We start from the raw sequence: 16,847 nt of genomic DNA on the forward strand, positions 1-16,847 counted from the left end.
GTTCTTGAGATTAAGACCAGATACTCTTGTCCTCTACAGGGGACACAATGACTCCAGGCTCGTATGAGGATAGTGTCGCACATTCAGAGTAGAATGTTCAGTTTCAGTTTCATTTTTCAGGTTTCGATATTTCCAAAACAGTTAAAAATGAGGTAACTAGGGACTGTTTTCCGGTACTGTGGCAGTTTATTTTAAATTACCATTGCCAAATAAATATTGGTGATTGACATGAGCACACAGAGTTTGCCCCATGCTGACATTGTTTACTTAACTCCCACTCATTCCCTCCAGTTTATTTATTAACAAGGGGGGGGGGGGGGTGTTATTGTAGTATTTCCGCTCTTCTTCAGTAGACTCATGCCTGCGGATCTCAGCAGTCAGAGTTAACAAGCTGAGCATCTCTCTACAACTGAACACCTCATACTCCCATTCTGCTTCATATGTAAACATGCCTGAAAAGCGTGTGGGAACTGTAGAACCATCACACTTCACATCTGCATTTAACCTTAAAAATGTGTGGTGACTGTACAACCATCACCTCTACATTTAACCGGAAAAACATGCGGGAACTGTACAACCATCACTCTTCGTATCCTTATTTAACATTTCCCCAGGGGAGGAAAACTAGAACATAGAATACATAACTTCATTCATAATATCGTGAAAGTCTTTCAGGCTGTTCTGGAAATGGTAAATGGCTGGCATTTATATAGCGCCTTTATCCAAAGCACTTTACAACTGATGTCTCTCATTCACCCATTCACATGCACTCACACACCAACAGTGATAGGCTGCCAAGGTTAGGTGTCTTGCTCAGGGGCACTTCGACACACCCAGGGTGGGGAATTCAAACGGGCAACCTTCTCACTGCCAGACCACCACTCTTACCTGAGTAAATGTGGCCATTAGGAGACAGAATTCCCAAACGCCCATTACTTCCATGTGGAGGAATGAATCGTCCATAGTTTTCAGGGCATCCAAACAGCAGCTGAAGTTTCTACATTAGCCACGTGAGCTGTTCCTAAGTTCCTTGATGTTTCTCACAGGAAGAAAATTATATGGGCGAGAAAGAATTCCACAATAGCTATAATACAGCAATGTTGAGTATGATTTATAAAATGGCATCTATTGTAATGATCCTTTTTTCTTAAATATATTACAGTGTATGAAATGAAGCCCAGGTAGGAGGTGGTCGTAAATACAAGCTTTTATGTTCAGATCTCGTCTTCGAAGTGATTCATGAATTTCAGTCTCTGCTATGTGCCTAATGATAGTGATAACACTTATGTCTCCAAGCTCAGAGATAGCTGTGGGATGTATGAATCATGGCATGATCTGCCTACAGTAGGCACATTATTGCTGCTTATTCTCTTTCAGTGTATTTCTGCAAAAACCGGTATCATATCTGTCAATTAAAGTACATCACTCTGTAATGATGTAGCGTGATGGTCGTGGCAGGGTATAGAGGAGCAGTTTTAATAAGCATGAAGACAGGGTGTTCCAGTGTTAGCACTGACTAAATGACTTTCTGCTGTATTTCAGCCTTCTAGCGCTGTTCCCTGTATCTACAATCTAAAATTCATTATTTTTGTGACACTGAACAGGAATTTTAATTTTGGCCAAGTTATAGACAGTACAGCTTTGAGACATGTATTACATCATGGTTGTATTGTATTGTGCAGAGAGTATTGCTTAGTAAACTTTATACTTATAAAATGTCTAACAAAGATAACATTTATAACAAATATTTATCTGGAAAAGTGTCACTTTATCTGTGAAGCGACAGAGACAGTGGAGAAGGAACAAAGTGACTGCCTGCGTTTTTGGAAACCATGGGCTTTTCAGTTGCAGGTGAAGATGGGGGGGGGGCTTTAAAGGAACACTTTGCCCTTCCCTTTAGTGGAGACATAAATTAGCAGGGTTCTGTGCTGGCACAGCATGTTACAGATGATGGATACATGGGGCAGCTGAACTCCTCTCTCATCTGCCGCCATTTTAAATCAGCTGGGGAGGACCCTGTGGAAGACCATGGCTATTAAAGGAAACAGCAATATTGCACTAAAGGAGCAAGGAATTACACTGATGGGGAGAAAGATAGCGAGAGAGAGAGAGAGAGAGAGCGAGAGAGAGGGGGATCATTTTAATTGTCAAATTAAAAGTAATAGAAAATACAAACAACTGTTAATAGGCAGTGCATCTGGAAGTGTAATTACACGCTAGCTTCATTTCATGGACTCGTGCAGATAAATAAGCAAAACGTCATTACTAGAAAACATCTGCAGCATTGCGTTGCAGCTGCACTGTTTTCTAAAGAGCAAAACGGAGAGAAGGGAAAAACACGCCAACATGTTTCCTGACAGGATTCACCCCGCCGGCTACGCTTCAGGTTTTTACGCACAGTTTAATACCCGTTTAATTACATCACTTCTCGGTAACAGCCGTCGCAGGATTCCATTAGCGCAAGAGCAAGAAGACATGAGCACGCCTGCCTTTTTCAGCAGAGGATTCCTACTCTTCCCTTGAATGCGTGGTTTTGTTTCTGTCTGACTGATTTAATGAGGTCTAAAATGTGTTTCCCATTGTGCAGGTCCCGATATAAAGCAACAAGCCTGAACACATCTATCAACCCTCCCACACTTGCCACTTGCACACATATAGAACCTCGTCTGAAATTCTCTTGTAAACAACTCAATTATTTATGCATTTATTGTAATAATATCATCTCGTGTTGCGTGTAATATGCACTGTTAATCAGAGGGGGCAGCAATACTCAGCAATGAGCCCTGTCAGATGTGAAATGTGATTGTTTATTTTCTTATGTTCGTTTGTACTTCTCATGAGAAGTTTAAGGGGAAAGTGCAGATAGGATTTTCATTTGTCTGAGGTGAGCCACTCTGCATGAGCAGCCTGTGGCTCTCTTTGAATAGCAGCCAGATACTTTCTGAAAAGCCTTTGAGAATAGTGCTGAAAAGCTGTGAAATGAGATTGTGTCCCCTGTGGGCAAAAACTACTACTCCCATCGGGCTTTGCAGAGTTTTTCAAACTGAACACAAGACTCTGTTCTGGACTTGAATTTGAAAAACCTTGAAGTTTAGTCATTAAGTCATCACAGGACTTGCCAAACTATTGGTTACTTTTAAAACAGCATGTAATAGTGACTGAAGTTCAGGGCAATATTGATTGAATGCAGCAAGCTGCGCTGTGAGGGGATACATTGAGTATTAATGTGCATTGTGAATTAAATACTTGGCCCAAGAGTAATGACAGTGATGTCAGTAAATGTACTATGCTCCACTCATTACAATATACAGTCACTGAGCACTTCATTCGGAGCACTATACTAATATTGCGTAGGGCCTCCCTTTGCTCTCAAAACAGCCTCAATTCTTCATGGCCTGGATTCCACAAGATGTTGAAAGCATTCCTTTGAGATTCTGTTCTATATTGACATGATTGCATCACACGATTTGTTGATGAAACCAGTTTGAAGCGACTTTTGCTTTGTGACACGGTGCATTATCAAGCTGGAAGTAGCCATGAGAATCAGGGGACAATCCCCCCCTGGAGCAATGTGGGGTTAAGAGCCCAGCAGCTGCACTGCTCTTATCGTGGCTACACCGGGGCTTGAACCACCAACCTTCCAGGTCCCAGCGTACCTTAGCCGCTGTTCCCATGAGCTCACAGCAAAACAGACTTAGGGTTTCCACACAGCTGTGTCTGGGGATTCAGGCTATTTAATGCGACTCGCGTGCTGAAACGCCGAATACTTCACCGAATACTTTCACATGGAGTCACGCAGCCACAGACGCATGACCCGGTGTGATTTACCGTCCGTCTCTTAGCAACGGCGGTTTGTTTTGGGCCCCGGGGAAGACGGAATGTTATGCCCCCCTCTGTAACTCCCGCCTGGGATCATGGCAGCCATCGCAAATCTGAACAAGTAATTTCAGACACAAGGGAGTCCCTGTCGCAGAAAGTAATTATTTTGGCCCTGTTGGTTCACTCGTTCCCTGAGGTCGATTAAGTGCCCACGCTCAAAGTTATTTCCTCCAGTCGTTATAATCTTATCAATTATCATTCGAGAAGTACCAATAAAGCACCTTCATGCATATTATCCTGGAGATTCTTCACACTGGCCAGATATTTAAGCTATTTTGTGATTAAGTTCACAAGGTTCCCTCAGCCAGAAGCAGAGATTTATTTCTGCCGATCCTCAGTATGGTGTCTGTAGCCTCCACTTCTTCATGAAAGATTAAACTCTCCATCAGCACTTACAGTAATAAACTTGCCACCATGCGGTTATCTAAGATTCATAATCATATGGGTAATGATTATTTTATCCTGAAGATTACACAGATAGTTATTTCATGTATGTTACGGATTGTTCCAGAAAGGTCATCAGGCAGCTTTGTATATAAAATATCCTTCGTTGTACATAAAAACTGTCTGGTCCAATCTAAATATAGTATATATAAATCTGAAATAACACTAAAACCCCCATAAAGTCAATATTCCGTTAAGTAGTGAATGTATAATATTCATACAGGGGGTTTACTGACCAGCACATACAGGTACTAATATTATCATTACTATAAAAAACAAAAAAACAAAAAAACAAAACAACAGGTACTAAAATGTATCATTATTATTAAAACCAATTACCCAATGTACAGATGAGGACTCAGAAACAGCAAAGCTTATTCTCTTCAGCACAGCACCAGCTTGGAAGCGTGTTTGATTTCACTTAATAAGAGGTTGTATGGTCTTTTCAAACCTCTTTAAACTTAACTGCCGAAATCAAAACTGGCTGTTGAATAATGGATCAATCAGACTGCAGGTTTAAAAGCTGCATGGAGCAGCACCCTGTGGGTGGCAGTGTAACTGAGGAGTGAAAAGGGGGGTTACTAAAAGCTTATGGCCCTATTTATGGTGTATGATTTACAGGTTAGGAGAAACAGAATGTGGTACAAAGCGATAACAGCCACCCTGTGAACCCTTCTGAGTCTGCACAAAGGAGGAAGCACTGGGTTTCTCCCACAGAGGTTCGGAATCATTCAATGGTCATCCTTGACAAATAAATGCAAGAATTTGTCTTTATTAAGTAGATATATTATGTTTTTGTGATGTCCAAACTCAAAACAGTGTTTGTAAGAGGACGAAAAAAAGGCAAATGTTGCATTAAATTGTGAGTAAGTTACAAATGTCGATTGAACCCTGGCCAGCAGTACTTTTAACAGCCTGACAGTTTATTTTAATTGAACCAGCTGATGGCTCAAATGTCCCCGTGGGGCATTCTTTTTCTCCTCCTTCCATTTTAGCAGCACTGCTTCCTTTTGTTCAGATGACTAATTTGACTAGGCCTTCGTCTAAACAGCCTCAGAGGCCTTTATTAGAGGTCAAAGGTCAGTCTGAGACCATCTTCCTGTAATTGGTGAATCTTCACCAATGAGAAGTGTCAAGGGTGTCTGCATTTAATGATTAAATTCTGACAATTCACTACAGGCAGGATGAGACCCAGACCCTCTAGTTGCAGCTGCTGAATCCGGTAAAGACAAGATGGAGGCAGAGGTGAGGCCAACACTCGCAGCTAATAGGCACTTAAGGACAAATCAAGACCCATCAAAGCGGCACCCTAAAGGACCCTACAACTGGGCCTGATTAATTAGCAGCCATTAGTGCCAGTGGCTCTGAGAATAATCTGACCCCATAACAAACTAGTGTCTGATTTATTTCTGTTTACCTTGCTGAAAAAAACATCTTAAAATAGGTTTTAAACAGCTGGCAGCTGGTTGACCAGCTCCATACTCAACATGGTGTGACCAGCTCAAGCTATGTTTTGAAACAGCTGGTAGCTGGTAATTTCAAGTTGGTCATAGCTGGAATTACACCAGGGTTAAAACAGTTTATTGTCCTTTGTAATGTTGTTTGCTAATGAGCCGAACCTTAATCCGTGTGGTTAAACAAGGGGAGATGTTTAGAGAACGAGGCTACAATACGAAGTAAACATTGTGTTTTTGGGTTGCAGATCCTCCTTGCCCTAGGAGTGTTTCCCCCACTCATACTTGGAAGGGCAGCTAACCCGTAACACGGTGGCCAAATCATGTTAGCTGATAACTCCAAAGACCAGCATTTCAACCTAAGAAAGAAGCAGTTTGATATGTTGCTGTGACAGTGCTTAGTGCACCCTCACACATGCAGGGAGGCACGCATGCGAGCACACACACGCACACAAACATTCCTCTCACCTCAGTGAAGATATAATGAAATAACATCACAACACTTACATTACATTACATTACATTAGCGGCATTTGGCAGACTTATCCAGAGCGATGTACAGTTGATTAGACTAAGCAGGAGACAATCCTCCCCTGGAGCAATGCAGGGTTAATGGCCTTGCTCACTACGCTACAGGCTGCACACTTGACTTAACAGTATTGCATAATAGCCTGGTTGTACACATATTTTCATACTTTATATTAATTATTTTGTTCTCACTCTAAAGTGCGTGCCCTCTACAGATGAGAAAGGACATAAAGTAGCGTGTTGTGTTTCCAGGACCCCAGAGCCTTTAGACCATGCATCTGTCCATCTCCCTGCGTCTGTCCCTGCATCTGGCCGTACTTCTGTGTGAAAATGCTTTTATAAATAACCGCTTTACAGTTTTTCATTTGTTTTATTCAGCTGAAGAGGTTACTGTTTTTGTTCTTCAATAAACAGTTGTTATTTATTTTCTCCCAGCACATCTGTTGGTGTTGGAGGGAATTTGTTTGTTTTCATGCGCTGGAAACTTAATAGGAAAAGAAGAAGGAACGAACGTTTGGTCACTAAAGAAAAGAAACATGCAAAACATTTTTTTAAATTCCATTACAGGGAGAGCGTGCAGAGAAAATAAATGAAATGAAAACCAAAAACCTCAGGAAATGTGACCACCCACAATTATCCAAGAGGCAATTTAATAAAACTGTTTTACTGTATCAATGGAAAGATTTTTTCTGAGCATAGTGAAGAGACAATTACAGACAAAACACATTCTGACTAACGGGTCATATGGCTGCTTAAGGACCCCATCGCGGCAGCATGTAAAACTCTATGTAATGTTCTGTAATGGGCAGTATGCATGTGCACTAATATGTAATGTTCTGTAATGGACAGTGTGCACGTGCACTAGTATGTTATGTTCTGTAATGAACAGTGTGCAGGAGCACTGGTATGTACATGACTGGGACCCGCAAGGTTTGGATTTGATCCCCGGTGTAGCCACAATAAGATCCACACAGCCGTTGGGCCCTTGAGCAAGGCCCTTAACCCTGCATTGCTCCTGCTTAGTCGCTTTGGATAAAACTGTCAGCCAAATGACATGTAATGTAATGTGCACTTCATCAGTGATCTGATAGTACAGTAATGCTCTCAGTCATCTTCATCTGGAGGAGCCATGCCCAGACAGACTCCACAGCACAGGAATATAACATAACATTGCAAAGCGGGACTGACTGACGTGGTACGGTTTGTTTCTATGGTGACTGAGAAGGCATTCTTCAGCCGTTAAAGTATAGGCCTACTTCATTATTGAATCAGGCAACACCCCCGACACGCCCACGAAATGGGAGCAAACAAACTCCTAAGGTATTAGAACAGCATGGTCAAAAGATATACATGAGATGAAAGATCCAAATTTCAGCTTTTACTTCCTGGTATTTTTATATACATTTGTTAAACAACTTAGAACATATTGCCATTTGTATCAGAACACCCTATTTTTAGGTGGGGAAATGTATTGGAACATGAGACTGACAGGTGTTTCTTGTTGCCCAGTTGTGTCTTGTTAGATTGATTGGTTAAACAATAAATTGTTTTGAATGTCTGCTCTTGGTTTTCGCCTTGGGTTTTGCCTGTGAAGACTACATTTGTGTTAGAAAAGATAAACCAGCATGAAGACCAGAGAGTTGTCGTAAGGGAAAAAAGAATGGCATTTTCAAGCTTAGGAAAGAGGGAAAATCAATTGCACAAGCATAGGGAATAGCTTGTACAACAACTTGGTTTGAATGTCCTGAAAAAAGAACCGCTGGCATACTGAGCAATAGACTTAAGAATCGACCAAGAAAAACAACAGCAGTTGATGATAGAAACATTGTGAGAGCTTTGAAGAAAAACCAAATCATCAGTCAGTGACATCACAAACAATCTCCACAGGGCAGGGGTGAAGGTATCTCAATCAACCATTCAAATAAGACTTATCAAGCTCATCTGTGAAGCACAGTGGAGGAAGTATCATGGCTTGGGCTGCTTCTGCAGTGGGCTTACTAATCTTTATTGATGATGCAACTAATAATGGTAGCAACAGGATGAATTCAGAAGTCTACAAAAACATCATGTCTGCCAACTTACGGACAAATTTGTCCAAACAAATTGGGAGGAATTTCATCATGCAGCAAGACAATGACCCAAAACACTGCCAACACAATAAAATACTTCATTAGAGAGAAAAGGTGGAAGGTGTTAGACTGGCCATGTCAATCACCAGACGCAATTCAGCATGCATTAAAGGCACCACAAAAGAACAATGCAACAGTTTGGTGATGCTTGTTATTGCAAGCAAAGGATATGCTACCAAATATTTTGTGTTATTTACTTTCATTTACTTAAATACTCTCAGTTCCAATACTTTTGCTCACGGAAAAAATGGGGTTGTCTGATAGAAAATGTGTTATGTCCTAAGTAGCTTAACACATCTAGGTTTAAATACCAGGAATTAAAAGCTGTAATTCTGAACTCTAGTCTCTTTAATGTATTCAGTGTTCCAAAAACAAATTGTCCTTGTTTGTTACAAATACTTTTTGAAGGGACTGTGTATTGTAAAAAGTTGCACACCGTTGGGATGAAACATATCCTTAATCAGAAACCATACCAAAACGTTTTCTTATTGAACGATTTTTGTGTAACGTTACCCTCATACTGGTAACCCATTTATCCATCATGTTTCACATATAATATTTAGTAGTTTTTTAGTTTAGATATTGAGTAATAAAAAGATTACTCTATCACTTTCATTTTGATAAGTATAGATTTTCTGTTGTCATTTCCAGTGGATAGAAACAGTAAAATGACTTGGATGACTGCTGGTTGTCTGAAGGCTTTTTATGGGTTTTCCTGCCCCCAAAATGCAGCAAACTGTCCCCCTATACCATGTAACCCCCATAACCACCCCCGACCCCCCATCCCCTCACTTCCGTGTATGAGGGCCTGAGCACCACTCTGTGTAAATATTATGGAGAGAGCCCTGATGTATGAAGCCCCTGGTGTATAAGTCCGGGCTGAAGCCAAAAGCTAATGCATCCTATGAGATAGTGCCCTCATGCCATCACACTGCTGAGCACACTGTGGCTCCACACGCCCATGTTGTACAGGTCAGCAGAGCTTATACAGAGCCTCTAATCAGTGGCTTATTCATTTAGCGAGCAGTGTCCCCAGAGACACCGCCAAATGGGTTTTGCAATGTTGGCTGCTTTCGTTTGGCGGCGGGCGTCCATAAGATTCTGACAAATTCTTACGACCCAGCAATGTTCGGAAACGTGAGCGAATGTGTGAACGTACACTGCAGGTCCTCTAGAGGAGGGATCATCCATTTTGCTGCTCGAATCCAAATCCAGTCCTGGTTTTCTTTTCTTCTGGGTAATTTGTGCTACTGATTAGCCAGACTGCCTTCACACCTGACTCCCGGGTAAAGGGCCCCCACCACATGTATAAAATGGGGAATAGTCTCACACATTCTGCACCCACCACATATATAAAATGGGGAATAGACTTAGAAATTCAGCCCCCACCACACAGAGACCTCTGTCCCCAATAGATGGGGCTCTTGCTTCCTGTGAATGTCTTTGTCACTAAAATAACATCCGGAGGCTTTGACCATTCTTCTCCAACGGCAGCAACAGTAATATGGGCAATTCCCCCTAATATGAACTCACAGCCCAACAGATCATGTGATGTTGAGCCAAGTCCTCAGAAGTAGTGAAGGTCAGAGTCACACAGAGATACGCTGCAAAGCCATCAGAGCTGGAGTAGTGCATAAACAAGTCTCTGCATACTGCAGCTGGCTATTAAGCAGTTATCATTATCATAGACAATTATGAGCATGAGAAAACAACCGGAGCTAAAAAGAGAAAAACTCATTACTGTTGTTCCAGACAGTTGTTAATTATTCATTATGTTAATAAATAAATAAATAAATAAATATAATGAACAAATAAAAGTAATTGATTCAATAAACTAAGAACATGGATTTGCATTTCCCTACCAATTTTCATGAAATTCTACAGGTATGTCTGTAAACCATTAAGTTTTATATCTTGGAAATTTTGAATTATTTCCAATTAGAATATTAGAGTTACTTCAGCAGACAGTATGTCGCATCCCGCATGTGTTTTCGTGTGGAGACTGGCTCAATATTCCTCCCCCTAGCACCATTCATAGTTATTTCATTCCATCTCATTATCTAAACACAACAAATGGCTTGTATCGAGATCACAGGATATGTGTCATGCTTTTGAGAAAATTAGCTGTTATCGAAATCCCAAATTAAACGTAAATGGTGGTCATGGCATCACAACCCAGTAGTGCTGAAATCATGTGGTGACTAACTTGTGATCACAACATAATGAGTTGACATTGTATAATTCCTAAGAAAAAAATAATAAAAATAGTCAGTGGACTTCCATAGTTATCCAATCCTGAGCATAGCTGTTTGTTTGAGTATATTGAAGTAGCAATAATCCATTTAATTTAATGTGAAGTCACATCATCTTCTCAGTCAGCCTACAAATAGGGCAAATCATATTTCAGTTGAATCATATTTCACAGCATACTGCAGTTTTATGCATTCAGTAACACAGAGTTGAACCAGCAATACATAACATAGTGCTGACAGTTCAATATAATTAAATTAGAAACCCTCCGAGAGTAAATCAAGTTCACAGAAGGCAAATTAAATGCATTTACAGTACAATGTTCTATTTCTGCATTTGCCAGAAGAATAATTAAAGGGACGGAGGTTTATATTAGGCCTGTGTTTTGCCTCTTTCTGATTCTGGGGCTTTTTAGACATCACCATCCCAGTGTTTCATAATCCTGACAAGTACAGACCTGTCTCAAAACTTTTCCAGTGCATTATTAAACAGAGTGATACGGGCTGATATCATCGCTTCATAAACTACAGCACACTGGCCAATAATTCTGGAGTAGGAAAACACAAAGACAGGTGTAGACTATTAGGTAACTCTTCTGAAATGTGTTGCTTTACTTAACTGCAGACTTTTCTAATTCACCAAAGAAACTGCAGACATTTCTGTGCTGGTAAAAAAACATGGGGGAGTTAGATAGATATAGATAGCTACATACGTATATTTGAAAGTCCAGTAATCCCGCTTAATTTCTTATGTAATCCAAAAATAAATATTTGCTGCTAATGCATAAGTGTAATGTGCAACAGAATACTTTTGAAGAGTTCTCAGGCAGTGTCAGAGCGTAGAGTAGAGCTCTTTATATGAAACTCAGTTGTGAGTACTTGGGAGCATTGTGATGGATTATAGCAGATACAGAGAAACATCAGGGAAGCAACACGGCCACAGTGCAACCAAACCTCAGACTAAATGCACTTCTTAAAAACAAAATGTGAAACACTGCGGAAATATTCTTTTCCATAGATAATGGCGACATTACATATTACGGCAGGTATTTAAGTGTGTATGCAAACATACGGGCTAATAAGATGAAAAGGCATATAATACTAATATTGTATGATATTAGTATTATATAATGATGATGATGATGATGATTCTTCTTCTTCTTCTTCTTCTTCTTCCTCTTCTTCTTCTTCTTCTTCTTCTTCTTCTTCTTCTTCTTATTATTATTATTATTATTATTATTATTATTATTAAGAAAAATAATACAGATGCAGCAGCCTACTTGCGCAGACATATTTGTGGTGCAGTAGGTTATCTGGCCAACCAAATGTGTAACTGAATGTCTGCATTACGAAACAGGATATTACGAGGCTGGTGAGTAAAATGTCAGAGAAAGTTCCCTATGATAAAGTTTATTTTGAAAGAGCTGAACTGTACTTTAAGGGCGCTGTCCTGACCGAATTGACGCGCAACACTACAATGTGCTATTAACCGGAAGTGCGTGGGAACGTCTACCCGAGAATAAAGCCGTAGCATTCTCACAAAGTTCATTATATTTCAACACTTTAGTCCGACTTACGCGTTCGTCCAGGTTGTGCTAATGGCTGCAAAACTGAACTGGTTAATGCTATGCAATGGTATTCTTATATATTTTTCGCACTTATGTACTTGCAACTTCGATACAGAAGAAGGTAAGATGCATTTTCTATTTATCAAATGTTTTACTCTTTTCAATGTTTCACATACTTGTGTTAGCATTTTCAGTCCCACGTTATGTAGGCTACGACTTGAAAAGTCCTGTCACTCAATATTCCCATGACAGTTACTTATACCGTAAGCACAAATAAACATCGTAAATATTCTAAACAGGAAAGCAAGGTCATGGAATGAACGTTTTATTCTCAGGAGTAATTACTCAGTTACAATGATCGCAACATTCTGACACTTTCGTTCAGAATAATATTGGCTGCCTTTTGTGTTGTTAGTAAAGAAAGTTTACGGCCTGTTTTATCAACAAAAGTATTTTTTTGAATGTATATTATTTCGCTTCCGACATAATAATAATAATAATAAGAAGAAGAAGAAGAAGAAGAAGAAGAAGGAGTAGTTTTTTGTTTTTTTACATTCAGTCAAGAACAAAAGAGGGTATACCTACACTACAATGCACGTGGTAATCTGTAAATGCTTGCCATATTAAAATAGAGCGGACTAAATGAACTAAAATGGCATCTCACACACATGTTGAGTAAACTATAGCAGACTAATTTTTTCTGCGTTTCCCAGTTTTATTAGCTGTCATTACTAGGATGATATTGTTGAAGTTGCTGCTGTTTTTATCAAGGAAATTAAACACAGTGCCTACATGTGTTTAACACAGCACAATAAATTAACTAAATTAACCTGTATCACTCTGGCAAGGAAAGTATTTATTTATTTTTTACTAACAATAGGCTGTACAGTACACTTTACATTGACTGGACACACCACAAACTGCTCATTTCTTGGTACGCTTTGAGAAATGATGGCCTAATTTTAATGTGCATCTTCATTGCAGAGCTGTAACTGTAATTTAAGGAAGGTAAATAAACCCATTAGTTTTACACGTTTTACATTCTCACAGTTGGCAGGTGCTTCCCTTGAACAGGAGTTTATTAGAGTGATTTCTGAGCTCAGTTCTATAATATATTCATAATGTTTCCTTGGTGGCAGGACTGAGGCAGTAAAACTTGTCCTGAAATGTAACCATTTTGCCACTTCTGGTATAAATTGTGCTGAAATCTGCCAACCTTGAGGGGTATGGATGAGGGTGCGGGATCTCGAGCTTCTGTAATGTGAGGATGCTTGGATTCTAGATTTATATTCTGGTTCTCAGTGGTCAAAATATGTGGTGCATTCATGGTCAGCACTTTCTGCAAGTCTGTTTAAAGATTGAGGTGCTTCCTCACCATATTGTATTTAGATGAAAATATTTTTTAGATGACCTGTACAATGAACAATCAATAAGGGGTGGAAGTATATCTCTGGCGACAAGAGCTTGATACCTTCTGTTTGAAAATGGCCTCCTGTCTTTTTACAGTTTAATTCTCACCTCAGGTGTTATTCTGCAACTTAGGCGTCCTTTATCTGGAATCACTCAGCTGGTTTAACTCACTATTGATCCTGGAGGACATCCTGAAAATGTCAGCCTCTTTCACGTGTACACTGTGGAAATAATATGCGCTTTTTATGCCATAATCTGTCGTGGGGTATATGTCAATGTATACATTGGTGCAGGTTTCACACTCACTGGCTTAATGGAGATAAAGTGAAACCAGCTAGCCAGTTGAGCCGATACGGACATTTCAAAACGTTCGGGGTAGAAAATAGGGCTTTACGCGTCACCTGCAATGCCATTTCATGTGAATTGTTTGATCAAGGTTGGAGCTTTTCAATAGTGTGAGTAGAGTGTGTGTGTGTATTGGTCTTATATGATGGTATTTGTCTTGTTTTCATAAGATCCTTTAGCTGTGTATGGAGGTGTGCGCAACCTTTGAAAAGAATGTGCTTGTACATGTGCACAAGCTAAAGTTGCGTAAAAGCTGGCATTTAACTAAGTACACAGTGTGCATTTCTGTCTGTATTCGGCCCAGGAAATTGGGGCACCGGGATTGTTTATAACTCAGATCCTAGTGTCTGCATGATTCAAACAACTTTTGACAAAGGTGGAAATTCCTATAATCAGAATTAGGGTAGTGACAGGACAAGAGAAAGAAAAGAGGGAAGATATCACATAAACAGTGTCGTTTACCTCTTTATCATGTCCTTAGTTGTATTGGATGTTGGGTCAAGTCTAGCACCTTCTAGGGGAGCGTTCCCAGTTAATGATTTGCTTGCTGAAGTGCCACCTCACTCAGACAATGTGGGTTAAAGTCAAACCGGAGTTTATATCACACGGTTGTCCTGCCAACAGCTTGGTGTATTCTTTTAAAAGGTAATGGGTTATTTCCTGGTAATTTGGTGTGTATTTGGAGAAGTTTGCATTCCTATTGGCCAGATGTCTCTATGGCCAGTGTGTAGGATTGAGGGTAGTGTAATTGTGGTGGTCATGTTTATTTTGGTTTAGTTTGACACCACAAATGAATAAAACAAGAACACTGTACTGAAAATGACATCCAGGCTGGGTACACAACACAGAAACCTGGCTGAATGATTATTTATTATATACTCATAATAATTACAGAACAATTATATACTCATAATAATTACAGAACAACTTAACAGACCATGTCTCAGCTTCACATTGGACACTGAATGTGGAATTCGGAGTGCATTATTAAACATTGGACAGAATCATTACTGCAGTCTTTCAGCAGAAAGCTATTCAGAGAAGAAACCGTAACATGTAAACGACTGACCTTTTTTGGTCATTAGCCTTTTAGAACTATTTTTTATCACTATGTGGTTCCTTAATTCATTTGATTTCTTATGTGGCTTGCTGTTCTTCACTAGGAAGATTTTCAGAGAACAGGCAAAAAAATGTATGATCCAAGTTTTCCAACTGAGTGCAAGAATTCCTGCACTAAATACTAAGCACAAGAATTACCACAACAACTACTGAGTAGCATTTCCTCACTAACTACAGGATTTCCCTCATTGACCACTGAGGACAAGCATTCCACACTGAATAATGTGTGTGTGTATTCCTGCACTAACTACTCAACTTGGTGGCATCTGAAGTGACCTCTCTGCGCAGCATCTGAAATGAGTTCTATGTGCACCGTCTGAAATGACCTCTGGGCAGCATCTGAAACGAGCTCTGTGCAGCATCTAAAACGACCTCTGGGCAGCATCTGAAATGACCTCTGGGCAGCATCTGAAATGACCTCTGGGTAGCATCTGAAACAAGCTCTGTGCAGCATCCAAAAGGAGCTCTCGGTGCAGCATCCGAAAGGAGCTCGCTGTGCAGCATAGGAAGTGATGCCTCTGTGCAGCATTTGAAATGAGTGCTCAGTTATCTCAAAAAGGAGAAGAAGGATGCACATCCAAAAATAAAAATCAGACACTATTTCACCATTTATTCAGCCCTTATCAGCTGAAACAAGCCTTCATCAGAGCATATGAGCAAATTAAGCTTTTTTGAAAGTAATTAATTCAATTAATAATTAATATATAATAATTAATTGAGAGGATATCAAAGATTCTGAAAGTGCTTGCAGCAAAGCTTGAAGGGCTAGAGCACAATGGCGATGATGGCGATCAGTCATGCAGGAATGAGGTTTGTGTACAGCTGCCCGAGGCTTCCTCGTGTTCCCAGCCTTTGTGCCGCGTGCTAACACGCTGAATCCATCGGTCAAAACAACAAAAAGACACCCAAAGCGGTCTGAAATCCTCATATCCTTTTTGGAGGAGGGATACATTTGCAGGAAACCTGGTGACTATGTTAAAAAGGAACTTCACAGATCGATTACCATGAATACTTGAGCCTCGGGCCTTTATAAGTCAAGGTGCATTAAATTTGGATTTAGACAAAGAGATACCAGACCTTGGCTGAAACAAGATTCCCTGCTGTAAAGACACTGATGTGCCAACGTAGCAGGAGATGGGGTGAAGCTAGGCTTCAGTGAATCGCAGTATTTGAGTAGTTGTACTTGTGTGCACTATCCAACCCTCCCTGATGACTGAACAAAATGACCCCGTCTGCTTCCTCATTCCAGGCAACCTGGACTCCACAGCTGTAACTATGCAGCTGTGTTAAACAGAACCACATATAGGGCACGCACACTTGCGTAGTCTCATGGGTTAGTGCTCGGGGGTTGGTTGCCTTGGAGAGAACGTTGGCACGTTGGGTTATTTTGAATCTTTCTTTTCTTTTCATAAAACAGCCTAGCTCGGGACAGGAGTTAGAAACTAGCAATAGCTATAATCGCTGTATGCAGAACATCAGCTACATGAAGCTGGTGTAAACTGGCAGTCATGATGCTATATCTCTTGTCATTGTTCCTACTCAAATAAACATTAAATAAATAAATAAATCCAACAAGACTGAGACGGGTGCGTGGGGGTTGGACCCAAAATGCACGACTCAGAAACAATAGTAAAATAAAGTCCCGTTAGGGCTTTATTCGGGACGAGTCCCAGGAGCGTAGTCAATACAAGCAAAGTCCATACACGAAGATCCAGCCAAACA

At 40.3% G+C, this 16,847-nt stretch overlaps 1 protein-coding gene across 2 annotated transcripts in view; it reads left to right on the top strand.

Annotated features, from left to right (window-relative positions):
- The first annotated feature begins 12,146 nt into the window (after nt 1-12,146).
- Nucleotides 12,147-16,847, top strand: part of tfpia (tissue factor pathway inhibitor a) — a 35,633-nt gene continuing 30,932 nt past the window's right edge. The window contains exon 1 of one of the 2 annotated variants that reach the window (XM_061226877.1): nt 12,147-12,372. In XM_061226877.1, the coding sequence (XP_061082861.1) occupies nt 12,282-12,372 (91 nt within the window). In that variant the 5' untranslated portion in view covers nt 12,147-12,281. The remainder of the gene's footprint in view (nt 12,373-16,847) is intronic. The other variant, XM_061226878.1, reaches the window with a different exon arrangement.

Source organism: Conger conger, chromosome 17 (assembly GCF_963514075.1).
Source record: "Conger conger chromosome 17, fConCon1.1, whole genome shotgun sequence".
NCBI lineage: Eukaryota > Metazoa > Chordata > Actinopteri > Anguilliformes > Congridae > Conger > Conger conger.